General features: G+C 35.1%; 2 protein-coding genes across 2 annotated transcripts; both read left to right on the top strand.

Moving 5' to 3' along the window:
* The first annotated feature begins 2702 nt into the window (after positions 1 to 2702).
* LOC143627062 (uncharacterized) lies at positions 2703 to 3380 on the top strand. The gene is made up of 2 exons (XM_077096960.1): positions 2703 to 2981; positions 3074 to 3380. Exons 1-2 carry the CDS (start codon positions 2703 to 2705, stop codon positions 3251 to 3253), a joined length of 459 nt encoding a protein of 152 aa, XP_076953075.1. The 3' UTR covers positions 3254 to 3380.
* A 1477-nt stretch (positions 3381 to 4857) lies between these two features.
* LOC143627094 (T-complex protein 1 subunit theta-like) lies at positions 4858 to 10699 on the top strand. The gene is made up of 13 exons (XM_077096993.1): positions 4858 to 5043; positions 6702 to 6964; positions 7551 to 7697; positions 7785 to 7946; positions 8120 to 8197; positions 8299 to 8432; positions 8539 to 8611; positions 8684 to 8764; positions 8845 to 8967; positions 9038 to 9132; positions 9217 to 9426; positions 10284 to 10341; positions 10489 to 10699. Exons 1-13 carry the CDS (start codon positions 4896 to 4898, stop codon positions 10558 to 10560), a joined length of 1644 nt encoding a protein of 547 aa, XP_076953108.1. The 5' UTR covers positions 4858 to 4895; the 3' UTR covers positions 10561 to 10699.
* The last annotated feature ends 4343 nt before the right edge of the window (positions 10700 to 15042 follow it).

A 15042-nucleotide genomic window follows, 5' to 3' on the forward strand; every position in this document is an offset into this window, starting at 1 on the left:
AACTGTGTCCCATAGCCGACCCATTACCTGTCGTGTACCGGCCATACCCATTGGGACTTTCTAGTGCATTTTTTAAGCGTTATAATTATTTCATACCTTTAAGTCATACAACAATTATTACAAATTTAAATATAATGCAATCCATATATAGAAGTGTGACAATAAATAAATAATATAATTATAATTTTTATATACATAAGTTTTTTAAAGGAATATTGGATTTTAATAATCCCTATTAAATGGTATTGGCCGATAATAATCCCTATTCGTTTTATCGCCACTAGCGGTCCCAAATTCAAAAAAGTTGGCCCCTAATGGTCCCCCGTTAAAAATGACTTAACGGCGTTATTGTTTTTTCAGAATTTCGAACCAATGTTTTAGGGCTTTTGATCGTTAGGAGGATACGAGGCGATTGATGTAAAACTTAGCTTGAAACAATGATCCAAACGACTTGATTTTGGTTAATTGTAAGTTCAAACACCCGAATTGAAGCATTGTTTCGTCATTTTGAAGCACTATTTCAAACTAAATTTTACACCAATCGACTCATATCCTCCTAACGATCAAAAGCCCTAAAAATTGGTTTGAAATTCAGAAAAAACTATAACGTCGTTAAGTCATTTTTAACGGGGGACCATTGGGGTCCAACTTTTTTGAATTTGGGACCGCCAGTGGCGATAAAACGAATAGGGTTATTATCGGCCAATACCATTTAGTAGGGATTATTAAAATCCAATATTCTTTTTTTAAAAACAATCAAGGCTACCGGGATGATCGGGACAGGACAGTCGACCTCTCCCTCCTCAAAGCCGGCTATGTAGGTTGTGGGCCATGTTTTATTGGTTAGTGTGTTCTTTAGTTTAATTTGTTTTGTAGCCTATAAAAGGCCATTTTGATAAGAATGAAAATATGAATTGGTCTAAATATGGTTCTAGCATTGCTTCTTTTTAGATTTTTTAGCCAACAAGTAAACCGTTTTAACCATGTCATTTTGTTAAATTAACACGTGGCTATGACTATGTTAACTTTATACGTGGTTGTATAGTAGCGTTTTGAATTCGTGGTTAGGGTTTGTGCTACTCTTGTTTGTCTAACTTTTGATTTCTTGAGTGTTTCGTTAAGCTAAGTTCTTGACGTCTTTTTAAAAGGCTTTTAAGCGGATACACGTGCTTATTAAGTTTATTTCCTTGATGAGTAACAAAGATATGTATATGTGTATCTATATATCTGAATCTAGCGCGGCCTCGATTAAGACAAGTTAGTCTGCCCAGAGTAGGACAACATGACTTTCCAAATGAAAGAGTACGTGTGTCCTAAAGACAAAAAGGAAGTCCCCGTCTAAGAAATAGAAAAAATAAAAATTCAAAAGTCGGTCTTATAAAAAAAAGAAAAACTCTAAAGTAAATAATTGGGTATGAGAAAAAAATGTAATTGAATAAAATTATATATTGTTTAAATAATAATAATAATAATATAAGCATATGCCACTCGATCAATTTCTTTTCAAATTAGGTTTCCTTTGTTGAATTAGGTTTAGGTTTAGTTTTGTATTGAACCGATCGATTTGCAGTGGCTTATGATCTGATATTATTATTATTATTATTATTATTATTATTAAATTCACAATAGGTGTTTGATAATATGCCTGCCTCTTCATATCAAATCACCTAACCTAACCTTAACGTAGGTTGAGTTTATCTGCTATTTATTCTATTATCAGTCTAAATAACTCGATTTCGTATAGATCATCATGTGTGTGATAATAATAAACAACAGCATGCAGATGTGTAACTCGATTTCGTATAGATCATCATGTGTGTGATAATAATAAACAACAGCATGCAGATGTGTGTGCATATATTATGTAATAATTCACGCCGGTATATGCAGTTTAGGTTTGTATTGAACCGATTGATTGACTCTCAGTGGCGTTTGATCTCATATTATTATATTATTAAAGGCACAACAGTTGTTTGATAAAATGCCCGAATGATCCTTCGGATCACAAATTATATATGTGTATCTGCTAGCTACTTAGTCTAAGTCGATTTCGTATACCATGCTATTTTCATCATCTGACAATAAACTTCTTATGCATGGCATGGCGCCTTTGAGTTTACTAGTAAACAACAACATGAACACGCATGCGTCTGCTTTCTATATATGATGTAATATGATTCACACCGCTTTCTTTTTATTTTTTATCTCTACTTTACCCTTTTTCTTTGCAGGCAGCTAATGGAATCAATCTGTGCGCATTTGCCGCAAGTGTTGCCTCCATCGCCAGCTGAACACGACGGGATTTCAGTCCCTCCACCGGACATGAGAAGCATGGTGGACAAAGTGGCGAGGTTTGTGGCGTCAAACAAACCTCGGCTTGAAAAAATCATTGCGGAGACTGCTGGGATGCGCACGTATACTTTTCTGAATGCTGCAGACCCATATCATGCATATTACCAGCAGCGTCTGTCTGAGTTTCGTGCTCAATATGGATGGCCTGCATATGAGGAAACCGGGCCCCAATGGGGGCCTCTGACAAAAAATGACTCTTATATTGAATACCTCAACAGAACCTTTGCGCAATTCGAGAAAAATGACTGGGTCCGTGAAACCGTTGTTGAATCCCCGATTACTGGCGAGTTGATTGCAGCCTGCAAGATGTCCCAGCTGAACACGACGGGATTTCAGTCCCTCCACCGGACATGAGAAGCATGGTGGACCCTAAGTATAAAGAACAAAAGGAGGCGCTGTTTGCGAAGATCAGGGAGGCTACACTTGCCCCAGATGACCAAGTCTCCGAAACTATTGCTGAGCTTGCTCGGAAGCGTCCTGATTTATTCGGGACCCCGCAGGAAGAGTTTTGTGATGCAGTCGTTGATGAGATTATCCCTTACTCGGATTCAGACGAGCCTGAACGAAAGAGACGGAAGTTTGATGCTTCTTTGCTGGACTCCGAGGACGAGTTCTTGGCTGATAATCCGGTAGCTAATTAAGCTTCGCTCGTTTGTTTGTTTGTTTTTAAAATCATATCGTGTCTTACTTCTAATAATATTCTGTTGGTGTGTTGTGACAGGGGAAGCCTGATTGTATCAATGTGTGGGCGGAACAAACAATGGATCTGCTGGAAATAAGCGTGGACTCGTTGTCCGAGAGTGTAGGCAGTTTTAAAGACAAGATTGCTCGAGAGATCGATGTCCCTGCGAACAAGATGCTACTGGAACTGCTTTGGATGCCGGGTTTTTTTCAAAGATGACTTGTCTCTTGCTTATTACAACGTTTATGGAGGTGCTCTGATTTCCCTGTCCTGGTGAATCAGTCGTGTTGTAACTGCTACTTATTTATCTTCTTTATTTATGGGAAAATAGCTGTTTTGAGACATTAACCCGTGTTATATTATTAGTACTTGTGTATCTCATGATGGATGGATGCGTTGATCTTGTTACACTAGACTTGTTGACTTCTCTAAGAATCTGTTTTGATTAGGATTTCGGTCTTTCGTTATTGTTTGATTTCAGTAGTTCTGAACAAGGGGTCGGTTTGATTAGTAGTCTGGTTCGTAGTTTGGCTGAACTCAGTAGTCCGGAAATTCTGTGTGTTTACTTTAGTTCTCGTTGTTGAGTTGAGTCACTAATAGGCTACTTACAGCCATCGATTTACAGACAAAAAAAAAGCAGACTTTGATAAGTCAACCATGAGCTCAAGCAGGCTTTGAACCATATCCATTTCATCATAAGCAATCTAAACATGATTGTCAATCATCTATGATTTTGTCAGCCATGTTGACTTTTACCAACATTTGTTGACTTACTTGCAGGCTTGCAAGAACTAAAATAACCACTATTTTAATGAAAAGCCAACACATTAAGCATCATTCTAAACTAAATCCAGTGATGACTAAAAGAAAAGTCAAATACCATTTATAACATACAAAAGTCACTTATATAAGTGCTTGCTTGCAATGACAAGATGACTAAAAGTAGTCTTTCATTAATGATCTTTTTGCACCATTTATGTATCCTTGTCCTCCTCAGCCTCAGCTGTCACCTGAAATGGCCAAATATGCGCTGAGTGATATTATAATTCGAAAAATGGACCGATAACGCAAGGGCGTTTTTGTCATTTGCATGATAAGGGATGTAGAAAAAAAATAAAAAATACAATAAAAATAATTATAAGGAGAAAGAAGATTGTATATATAAAGCTCACCATTTCAAGTGCTTGCAGGAATGACAATTTTCACTTAAGCAAGTATAATTGTATATTTTCTTTTAAGAGTGTTGCGAAACATAGCCGCCCTATATATTTAGTTTAAACTTAACATCTCACATACTTACTATTCAATATTTTAATATTTCATTAGTTACATACAACCACTAAATAACAATGCTGGTTTTTATTCAATTATTTTACTTTTTTACTTTCAATTAATTATAAAAAATTTAAGAAACCATATTTTAAACACTAAGCTTAGACAAATATCGGCTTTACATGTTTTATTTGTCGGTTAAACGATTTCAACCTTATTTTCGTATTTTTTTTATAGTCCGTATTTACAGTGACCAAAACTTTTATATATGCACTTCAATGTTTGATTCCGCACTTTTAAAATATTTGTTTTGCTTACTAATTTACGTTTACATATATGTGTTAGCACTGCTGATACTATGATAATATGTTGTAGTTTAGCATTGACGAGTTTATTTCTTTTGTATAGTTCCGATGTCGTAACTTGATACTGACTTCGACTCGCAACGCGTTAGTCATATGTAATAAGAATAATAATTAGGGCTTTCGGTTTCATTCTCATTAGTTGATACTCCACACACTAGCAGCTACCAGAACGAAGGAAGACAGAGGCATTTCTAGGGTTTGATAATAATAATAATAATAAACCGATGGGGCTTCAAACTCAACCTTACGGGATCCAGGGGATGCTTAAAGAAGGCCACAAGCATCTTTCTGGCTTAGACGAAGCGGTTCTGAAGAACATCGATGCCTGTAAACAGCTTTCCACCATCACCAGAACCTCACTCGGTCCAAATGGTATATTATTATTATATGGATCTTATAATTATTATTGTTATGTAGAATCATAATACTGTTATATTATTATTATTATTATTATTATTATTATTATTATTATTATTATTATAGTTATTCACTACTACTGTTATCTGTTATATTATTAGGTATGAATAAAATGGTTATCAATCATGTTATTAGGTATCCTATTCTGTCCTGCATAATAATATTTATTAATTGATATTATTATTATTATTATGTAGAATGAAACACTGTTATATTATTATTATTATTCACTTAGGTATGAATAAAATGGTTAATTGTTGTTATGTAGAATGAAACTGTTATATATTATTATTATTATTATTATTACTATTATTATTATTATTATTATTATTATTATTCACTACTACTGTTATATTATTAGGTATGAATAAAATGGTTATCAATCATCTGTACAAGCTGTTTGTAAAAAGTGATACCGCAACCATTGTTTGGATCTTATTATTGTTATGTAGAATGACACTGTTATATTATTATTATTATTATTATTATTATTCATCCAAGAGCATGTTTGGGATTGAGTTTGAAAAATGGTTATTGGCTTATTGGTGTTTTTGAAAAGCCAATAAGTTAAAATGTGTTTGGCAATCACAAAAATCTTTCTTATTTTAGCTTTTTGAAAAGGTTAAAAAGCAGTTTTCTAGAAGCCCCAAATCCTGGCTTTTTAAAATGGCTTTTTGAAAAAACCAATAAGCTAATAAGTGTTTTTCAAACTCAATCCCAAACACGCTCCAAATGGTATCCTATCCTGCATAATAATATTTATTATTTTTATTATTATATGGATCTTATTCAGTGGCGGAGGTAGAAAAAATTTTCTATGGTTTCGCTATTTTTTGTTAGTCAGCGTTCTAATAACCGATACCATATATGTTATAGGGTTAGTTTGGGCCGGGATTGGTGGAGTCATAAAATACAATACCATAGAATTACATCAACGCGGTAGCGGATCCGTTAACCTTATTTTGTAAGATGGAAATATATGTTCGCTTAAATAAGTTAGGACATTATGTTTTAACGATGATAAAACAACTACATGAATGAATAGCATGAACAAACAACTAACGTCTCTTAGTTTAATAATCGTTTTAACTTGATTAAGAAACATATAAACAAAATTAGACATAAAAGTTAAATAATTAATTAAAGAGTTAAGAGTTGACGATAAATAATTAATGGTAAGCTATTAGTTAAACTTAAAAATAAAATTAAAAACCAATAAGTCTTACAACTTACAAGCTGCAATACTTATTTAGCAAGTTTGATTTTGATTGCACCCAAGAAAAATGAAATTAGTTATTTGGTGAATTTATAAACGGGTGGAAAAAAGAAAAAGTAGGAGAGGGAGATTAGAACTCGTGACATGTGGGAATTAAAAAGCTGATTCGCCACCTTGCCAAAAGGATATTTTGTAATTACTATTCGCTGTTTTGTTAATAAGGTAACTATGTTATGGGTTCGTTTGATTTTCGATAGCTTATTTTACATATAAACTACGAAAAACTATGGGCTCGCTTGAACCCGGTGCCTTATACGTGGCTCAGCCACTGATCTTATTATTATTGTTATGTAGAATGAAACTGTTATATGATTATTCTTCACTACTGTTGGGTTAGGTATGAATAAAATGGTTATCAATCATCTGGACAAGCTGTTTGTAACAAGTGATACCGCAACCATTGTAAGTGAACTTGAGGTTCAGCATCCTGCAGCCAAACTCTTGGTATTAGCAGGGAAAGCCCAGCAGGAAGAGATCGGTGATGGAGCCAACCTCGTTGTTTCGTTAGCAGGTGAGCATCTCCAAGGCGCAGAAGAGCTCATTAGGATGGGACTGCATCCCAGTGATATCATTATTGGATACACAAAAGCCATTAACAAGGTAGGTAGCTGGTAGCTTAGGTACCTTTATTATTATTATTATTATTATCATTTTTAAAATCTGTTAGGGCTGAGCACGGTTTGGTTCGGTTATTGGGTGAAACCTAAACTAAAACCGAAGTAGTCGGTTACCTTAGTTCCTAACCGATCGGTTACTCGGTTATTTTCGCTTTCGGTTAATTGCATGTACATAAAAAAATTCAAAATCAAATAATGAACTACAATAATTATTCATGTTCCAACTAACATAGAATAATAGGTGTTTAGTCATTATTATCCATGAATAAATTTCTAAACAGAAAAGATTAGAATAAAGAAAAGTTATAACCGATTACCTTAACAAAGAATGTAAAGTGATGAACTGATGGATTTGAGTTTGTAGAATAAAGAAAAGGCATAATCGGGTCGGTTCGGTTTTATTCGTTTTTTTTAAAATGGATAACCTAACTGAAACCGAAAACAACGGTTTTTCGAAAAACCAAAAAATTAACCTTCTGTTAATGCTTCGGTTTGATTTTTTATGGTTAGTCGGTTTCGGTTCGGTTTATTCGGTTTTCTACTCACCCCTAAAATCTGTACACATACAGGCTGTTGAGATCTTGGAAGGATTGGTTGAGCCTGGTTCTGACACCATGGATGTCAGGAACAAAGATGAAGTTATTTTGAGGATGAAGGCCGCGGTTGCTAGCAAACAATATGGACAAGAAGATATCCTCTGTCCTCTTATTGCTGATGTACTTTTTTTTTATTGTCAATCAAATAATGGTTAACATCTTATGAATGAAGGATGATGATTGATGTTTATTTTTCTTTCACTGCAGGCATGCATTCAAGTTTGCCCAAAGAATCCAATGAACTTCAATGTTGATAATGTGAGAGTTGCAAAACTCTTGGGTGGAGGTCTGCACAACTGTACTACTGTTAGAGGCATGGTTCTAAAAGGTGATACTGTCGGGAGCATTAAGAGAATAGACAAGGCAAAGGTGAGTGGAATTCTTCTTTTCTTTGACATTGAACTTAATCAGAACATATTTCAATCATTTACCTTTAGTTTCTTTGAATGTTTTTGTTTCTAATTCTGTAGTTGATAGTTGATACAGTTTTATTTTATGTTGTAACTCAAGGTTTCAGCTGACAGTGTTAATTGGGTTTGTAGGTGGTTGTGATTGCTGGTGGTGTTGACACAACTGCAACCGAGACCAAAGGAACTGTCCTCATTCACAGTGCTGAGCAGGTACAGTAGTATATCATTCCTTTGTTTTGCTGCTACAATTCAAACATTTTTATTTACCATTAACAATGATCTAAAACTGATTGATATAATTTTCACCACAGCTTGAAAATTATGCTAAAACTGAAGAAGCAAAGGTTGAAGAGCTAATCAAAGCAGTTGCAGAATCTGGTGCAAAAGTCATAGTTAGTGGAGCTGCTGTTGGAGAGATGGCTCTGCATTTTTGTGAGCGTTACAAGTATGCTCAATCTTTACATATTTATTGTATAATCTACTTATTATTTACTTGGTGATGTTAATTACCAACATCAATCAATTATTTAAAATTTGTATTTACTTAACAGGCTCATGGTTTTAAAAATCGGGTCCAAGTTTGAACTCCGCCGTTTTTGCCGCACAACCGGCGCTGTTGCTCTCGTAAGAATCATCCCCTGTTTCACTATAGTTTATGTAAACCGAACACTGGGTAATAATAATAAATAATTACAGTTGAAGCTTGGAAGCGTTGTAAACCCTGATGATCTTGGATATGTTGACTCCATTTCGGTTGAGGAAATCGGTGGTGCTAGGGTAACATTACTTTTTTTTTATGGTTTTCTTTATTTCAACCATAATCTAGGTTAAACTTATTTGAGTTTTATATATTTAAGGTAACTGTTGTGAGAAACGAACAAGGTGGAAACTCAGTGACCACTGTTTTGCTACGAGCAAGTACTGATAGCATATTGGATGATCTAGAAAGAGCTGTTGATGATGGTGTCAATACTTACAAGGTTGTATATATTATTTATAACTTTTTTTTATAACTTCCCGTTCCATGTAACAATCTCTTTCTTGTTTCAGGCATTATGCAGGGACAGTAGAATTGTACCTGGAGCTGCAGCTACTGAAATTGAATTAGCTAAAAAACTGAAAGAGTTTTCTTTCACTGAGACAGGGTATCTGCTTTGCTTTCATAATCTATATTGATTAGTAATGAGAGACGTTTATTTTGACATGTTTTGTTACTTTGTGTGTTGCAGATTAGATCAATATGCTATTGCTAAGTTTGGTGAGAGCTTTGAAATGATACCGAAAACGTTGGCTGAAAATGCTGGGCTTAATGCTATGGAGATCATATCTAGTCTATACGCAGAGCATTCATCCGGAAACGTTAAAGTTGGTATTGACTTGGAAGAAGGAGCATGCAAGGATGTCTCGACATTGAATATTTGGGATCTTTTTGTCACCAAGTAAGCTCCAACGTTTTACTTGTATTTCTTATAAAAAAATATCTGTTTTAAAACTGATTGTGATCATAGTTATCAAATGCGATAAGCACTCGAAAGTGTTGAGGCTTTGCCTAGCGCCCAGAATAAAAGCGCAAAAAAGCGCCCGATTTTTTTAAAAAAGCACACATTAAAAAAACAAAATTTTGACTGAAGTAGAACATTTAATAGGAAAACAAAGATTCATTCTTGAAACAGTTTATAGTATTAGTCATGTTTATCATGATTTGATATATAAAATAATAATAGTTATATAAGTATATATTAAATTTTAATATATACTTATATAACTGTTATTATTTTATATCTCAAACTATGGTAAAGATGACAAACTAAATACTAAACAGCATATATTGTGTTATTTATAAAATCGTGCTCTTGCTTTGTTTTGTGATATGCAAAGCAATTGTCGTTCATTATAAAGAGAGAGAGAGAGAGAGAGAGAGAGATTAGAGTTCATTATAAAGAGAGAAGAGAGAGGTTAGAGTTGATTTTGTTAATATGATGAATTTTAGGTAAGTTGATAAATCAAATAAATTCAAGATAAAAAGATAAAGTAACAAAAATAGGGAATTGCCGACTTTCCTCCAAAAATAGCGCCTTCAGTTATGGTAGGCGGTGACCACCGATTTCGCCTAAAAAATCGCCTAGGCGCCAAAGCGCAACGCTTTTAATAACTATGGTTTTGTGATATGCAAAGCAATTTGTGATTATTTTGTGTTGATCATCTGATTTTTGTTTTGATCATCATTAACGTGCACACTTACCTCTTCCGAACACGTGACTGATTGTTATGAAATTATTGGACGTGTAATTGTTAGGTATCATGCGATCAAGTATGCTGCAGATGCAGTTTGTACCGTTCTACGTGTTGATCAGGTACTTCACATATGCTTTTAAAAATACATAAAATGGTGACAGCAGTTTTTCTTATACAACATTTTAAGTAATATTTTTTTTATATATATGTTTTTCTATATGTATTTTTGACCCTGATGCTATTTAAATGTTGGATGACATCTACAGATAATAATGTCAAAACCAGCTGGTGGGCCAGGCAGGAGAGACCAACCTGCAGGAATGGATAATGAAGATTAGGCAGCTGCTATCACTGATGTTTTTATTTTTATCTGAAAACACGAATGAAATATTAGTTGTCGTTTTGATTTAGTTTGTTTGTGAACGAAGTTTTGGTTTTTGGACATTTGATTTATGATCAGAGTGGTTTTTTTTGCCTTGCAACATAAATTTCTTTTTTATTTTCAACGCCAAACTAATCTATTGCTAGTAATAACACATCGATGTCTACAAGACTCAAAACTCTCAGGAAATTCTGTGTGTTTACTTTAGTAGTATAGTTCTCGTTGTTGAGTCTTTGAGTCACTAATAGGCTACTTACAGCTAGAGATGTTCAACGAAACCGGTTCCTGGAACCGAACCGGACCCGAACCGGTTCCTACCCGTTTGTTGTAGGAACCGGACCCTATCTGATTCAACCCGATGATCCGTGACCGGTTCTTGCATTTCTGAGTGGGGGCGGGTAGGAACCGGAACCGAACCGGAACCGGTTCTGGAACCGAACCATCCGGAACCGGTTCCTAACCGGTTCTAGCCGTTGGATCGAATATAGCCGTTGGAAATCGTTTTTTTGGCCGTTTTTTGACCGTTGGGGTCAAAAATAGCCGTTTTTTGGCTCCCCCAAGCATCCCACTACTAGTATAAATAGGTATTTGGTGTCATGGGTTCATCACAACACTCAAAACGCAAACCCGAACGCAAAAAAATACAAAAAAAACGCTATTACAACGTTTTGAGTTCTCTAATCTCTTGTTTTCTCTTCTTCTATATTCATATTTGTTGTTATGGCTGCCTCACAATCATCGGTTGGTCAAGGTTCCAACGCCGAACCAAGTTTCGTTCGTATTGTACCTCATAATCGTAATCAAGAGATTTGGTGCAATTGGGATTTGGTTGAATTGAGTGATGACCATTGAAGGCTCGGTGCAAGTTTTGTGGGATTTATTTAAACCCACTTTCGAATTCAAATTTGAAGAAACACATCGAAAAACCGTATTGCAAGGCGTTGAAAAAGAACGTCAACTTGTCATCAGTGGCAACCTTCAGTAGTTGTCTTCAGTGGCAAACATCTTCAGTAGTTGTCTTTTCTTCATCAGTTAATTGTTTATTTTTATGTTAATTGTTTTTTTTATTTTTCATGTTATACAAATACGAATCGTAGTTTAGAATCCAAATCGAAAACGAAAAACGAAAAAAAAAAAAAAATTTTTTTACACTGTAACCGGTTGGAACCGGTTACGGTACAGGAACCGGGTTAGGAACCGGTAAGAACCGGTTAGATAGGTTAGGGGTCCGAGGGTGGGAGAACCGGTTCGGTTCCCTAACCTGTTCGAGCCTGGAACCGGTTTAAAAGGGGGTTTTGAATATAGGAACCGGTTAGGAACCGGTTCCGGTTCCTAGTCCCAAACCGTTTTTACAGAAAACTTGAGCAGACTTTGATAAGTCAACCATGAATTTGAACCATATGCATTTGATCATAAGGAACTCTAAACATGATTGCCAATCATCTATGATTTTGTCAGCCTTGGTTTTTAAAAGCACGCCTAGGTGCAGGTCTGGTCACTTTAATGTAGCAAAGGAACCATTTGTACGAAAAGCGTCTTATGTACAAAAAGTTGGGTTGCGCGTTAGGATGTTGTTGAATTAATCCCGACTACTTCTCAAAGTTAAAAGTTTAGGTTCGGAATGAAATTTATATAAGTGGTTCGTTAGTTGTGTAAAACTGTAAAACTATCAAATCGATGCGTCACTTTATGGAATCACGCCTCAGTTCATTATGAATACTCGCAACCTACAAATAGGGTTGATGATCATTTGTATAACCTTGGTGTTCTTTAATAAAATTAATAATACACATCTGTTCTTATTAATTGGTAGCATACATGTTTGGTCTAAACCTCGTGTAGAAGTTCCGGTTTACTTGCTAGTTCTATCGGTTAATGTTACTACTTTTCCGTTCAAAATGAAAGTGGATAGTTGATGGAACCATGCTGCCAGTTATACCATATTAGACTATTTAACGACATGTATCTAATACATTATTTGAGGAGTTCCTCGATAGCAGTCGGTCCATGTTGACTTTTACCAACATTTGTTGACTTACTTGCAGGCTTGCAAGGACTAAAATAACCACTACTTTAATGAAAAGCCAACACATTAAGCATCATTCTAAACTAAATCCAATGATGACTGAAAGAAAAGTCAAATACCATATATAACATACAAAAGCCAGTTATAAGACAAGAACTGCAGCCTAGTTAAAGTAGTCAGTCTTTCATTGATGACCTTTTCGCACCCTTTATGCTTCCATGTCCTCCTCAGCCTCAGCGGTCAGCTGAAACGGCAAAATATGCCAATTTACATAGACTAAATGTATATACCACTAATCTAAGCACATAAGGTGTTGTCTGCACGCACTATGGATCGACTGTATTATATAAGAAAAGAAGTAAAAAAGGCCGAACCTTCAGAAGCCTCTTTACAAACGATGATTTGATCGTTGGCAGCGTCCGCCTCACTAATCATCTTTTCTTCCAAGAACTTTCTGCAAGCTTTCTTTGCAGCTTTCTCTCTTTCAGCCATACGAGCGATTGCATCATTCAGCATCTTTGCCATAGCTTTATTACTAGCTTCACGTTAAGGGTGGTTTTAAACACGTCAAAGCATGGGTGGCTATGAGAAAACATCCTAAATGGCTTCAAGTCCCATTGATAGGTGAATCGTTCGATACTCACCTCGACAAAAAAAAGGCATTCATTGAAAGCCAGCAACAGACAGCAACTACACCCCAGTTCACCCGCCGAGGATTCCAGTGCTCAGATGCCGAACCTCAATGATGATCCCACGCCTTCAAGATCAACTAGAAAACCAAGAAAAAATCTGAGTCGTCAGGAAAAGCAGCTTCGTTGACACACTTGATCCTACACATTATTAAGGAGAGAACAACACAATGAGGCCATGGAAATGAAAAGGAAACAAGGAGAAAAAACTTTGCGCTTAACTGATGAGCAACGGGGGCGGCAGTGGCGCGACAAGAGTTTGACATCGACATGAAGGCGTATAGGGAGTCACACACACGTTTGATTGGCACACTATTGGAATTATTAATTCTTAAGCGTAAACGTGAGATAGAGGAAAATTACGGTTTGTCTTATGATTTTTTGATTAGTTTTTTTAGTTTGAATTATGTAAGTTTTAATTTTATTGTGTTTAAAATATTATGAATTAAAATTCTTTAAGGTAGTTTAGTGACGTGTCGTCGGTCTGTCTAAGATAGTTTATGGTAAAATAAAGTGACGGTATAAGATTGGTCAGGATTTAACATATTTTGAGTACGCTTATAGTTGGACACCCTCCACCCTAACCGATTGATTGGAACACTATGCATCTTTAGTATGAAACTTGGTAATTAAAGAATGTTATTTAAAATGTGCGAAATACTTTTAAATGGTTTTTCGTTTTTAAATGTCGAGATCTATGTGAAACCTTTTATATGTCAACCCTTTATTAGAATGAACTAGGTTTTCACCGGGTGCGTTGCGTCGTGACAATTTGTAAAACATCAATGTTAAAACCTGGGTGTTGGTATATAAAACCCGAGTGTAACGTCGGTGGGTTGATGCGAATTCAGTTAGTATCGTTACGTTTTTAATGATATAAACACCATTGGTAAATCCTTAACGTCCAAAAAATACATATTCGTCAAATTAACATATAAAAAAATAAATTATATTTAAAACGGAGTTTATTTAGTTAGTAAATCCAGACGGTGATAAAACCCAAGCATTATCAGTCCGGCATTGAGGCAGTCTCTGGACGCAAATTCGGTCAGTCTCGACTATGTACGTTACGGTACCAGAGCTAAAAAGGGATAAAAGTTAAATAAAATTTGAGTGGACCAGTGGGGAGGTATTGGTCAGTAAACTCGAGCGTTGAAAAAACCGAGCGTTGTTGGCCTCGGACATTAAAACGTTGAGTCTATGCGAGTTGGGTTGGTTTTCGTCACGGAAACAAAATGAAAAAAAATAAAATTGTGTGGACAAGTAAGGTGCCGCCAAGTGACCCAATGACGACTTAGCAGCACAAAACTTGTAAATTATATATATTAGATAGATAATTAGATCCATGATGTTCTCGATCTACACTCTTATCTCTATAACAATACTAAACCCCATTATCTTCACAAATTTCGAATCGTTTATATAGGTTTTTGTAATAAAATAATTAATTACTCGTTTATTTTTACACATATTTTCTGTTTAATCATTATCACATTATCATGACAAATAATATATCAACCCGACCATAAAGACTACTAAAAGTTTACAACAAAACATACTTTTATGAATTAAAAACAAAACTAATTTAAATAATTTACTTACTACAAATTAACATGAAAGATTCTTTACTTAATTGAGCAAAGACAAATTAATGCATTCATTTTCAGATAAGTTGCTTTTAATTATATACACATACAATAAGATTTATAGAAGATTTTAAAAA

Source organism: Bidens hawaiensis, unplaced genomic scaffold (genome assembly GCF_021521415.1).
Source record: "Bidens hawaiensis isolate Kalapana, Puna unplaced genomic scaffold, B.hawaiensis_p1.1 tig00004595_1, whole genome shotgun sequence".
In the NCBI taxonomy this organism is placed as follows: domain Eukaryota; kingdom Viridiplantae; phylum Streptophyta; class Magnoliopsida; order Asterales; family Asteraceae; genus Bidens; species Bidens hawaiensis.

What these genes read in the sequence shown, in the direction of transcription:
- LOC143627062 (XM_077096960.1), top strand. Translation starts at nt 2,703, where the DNA reads ATGAGAAGCATGGTGGACCCTAAGTATAAAGAACAAAAGGAGGCGCTG. An exon ending in AGTTCTTGGCTGATAATCCG is followed by an intron (nt 2,982 to 3,073) that starts GTAGCTAATTAA and finishes GTGTTGTGACAG; the next exon opens with GGGAAGCCTGATTGTATCAA.
- LOC143627094 (XM_077096993.1), top strand. Translation starts at nt 4,896, where the DNA reads ATGGGGCTTCAAACTCAACCTTACGGGATCCAGGGGATGCTTAAAGAA. An exon ending in TCATTCACAGTGCTGAGCAG is followed by an intron (nt 8,198 to 8,298) that starts GTACAGTAGTAT and finishes TTTTCACCACAG; the next exon opens with CTTGAAAATTATGCTAAAAC. An exon ending in CATTTTTGTGAGCGTTACAA is followed by an intron (nt 8,433 to 8,538) that starts GTATGCTCAATC and finishes TTTACTTAACAG; the next exon opens with GCTCATGGTTTTAAAAATCG.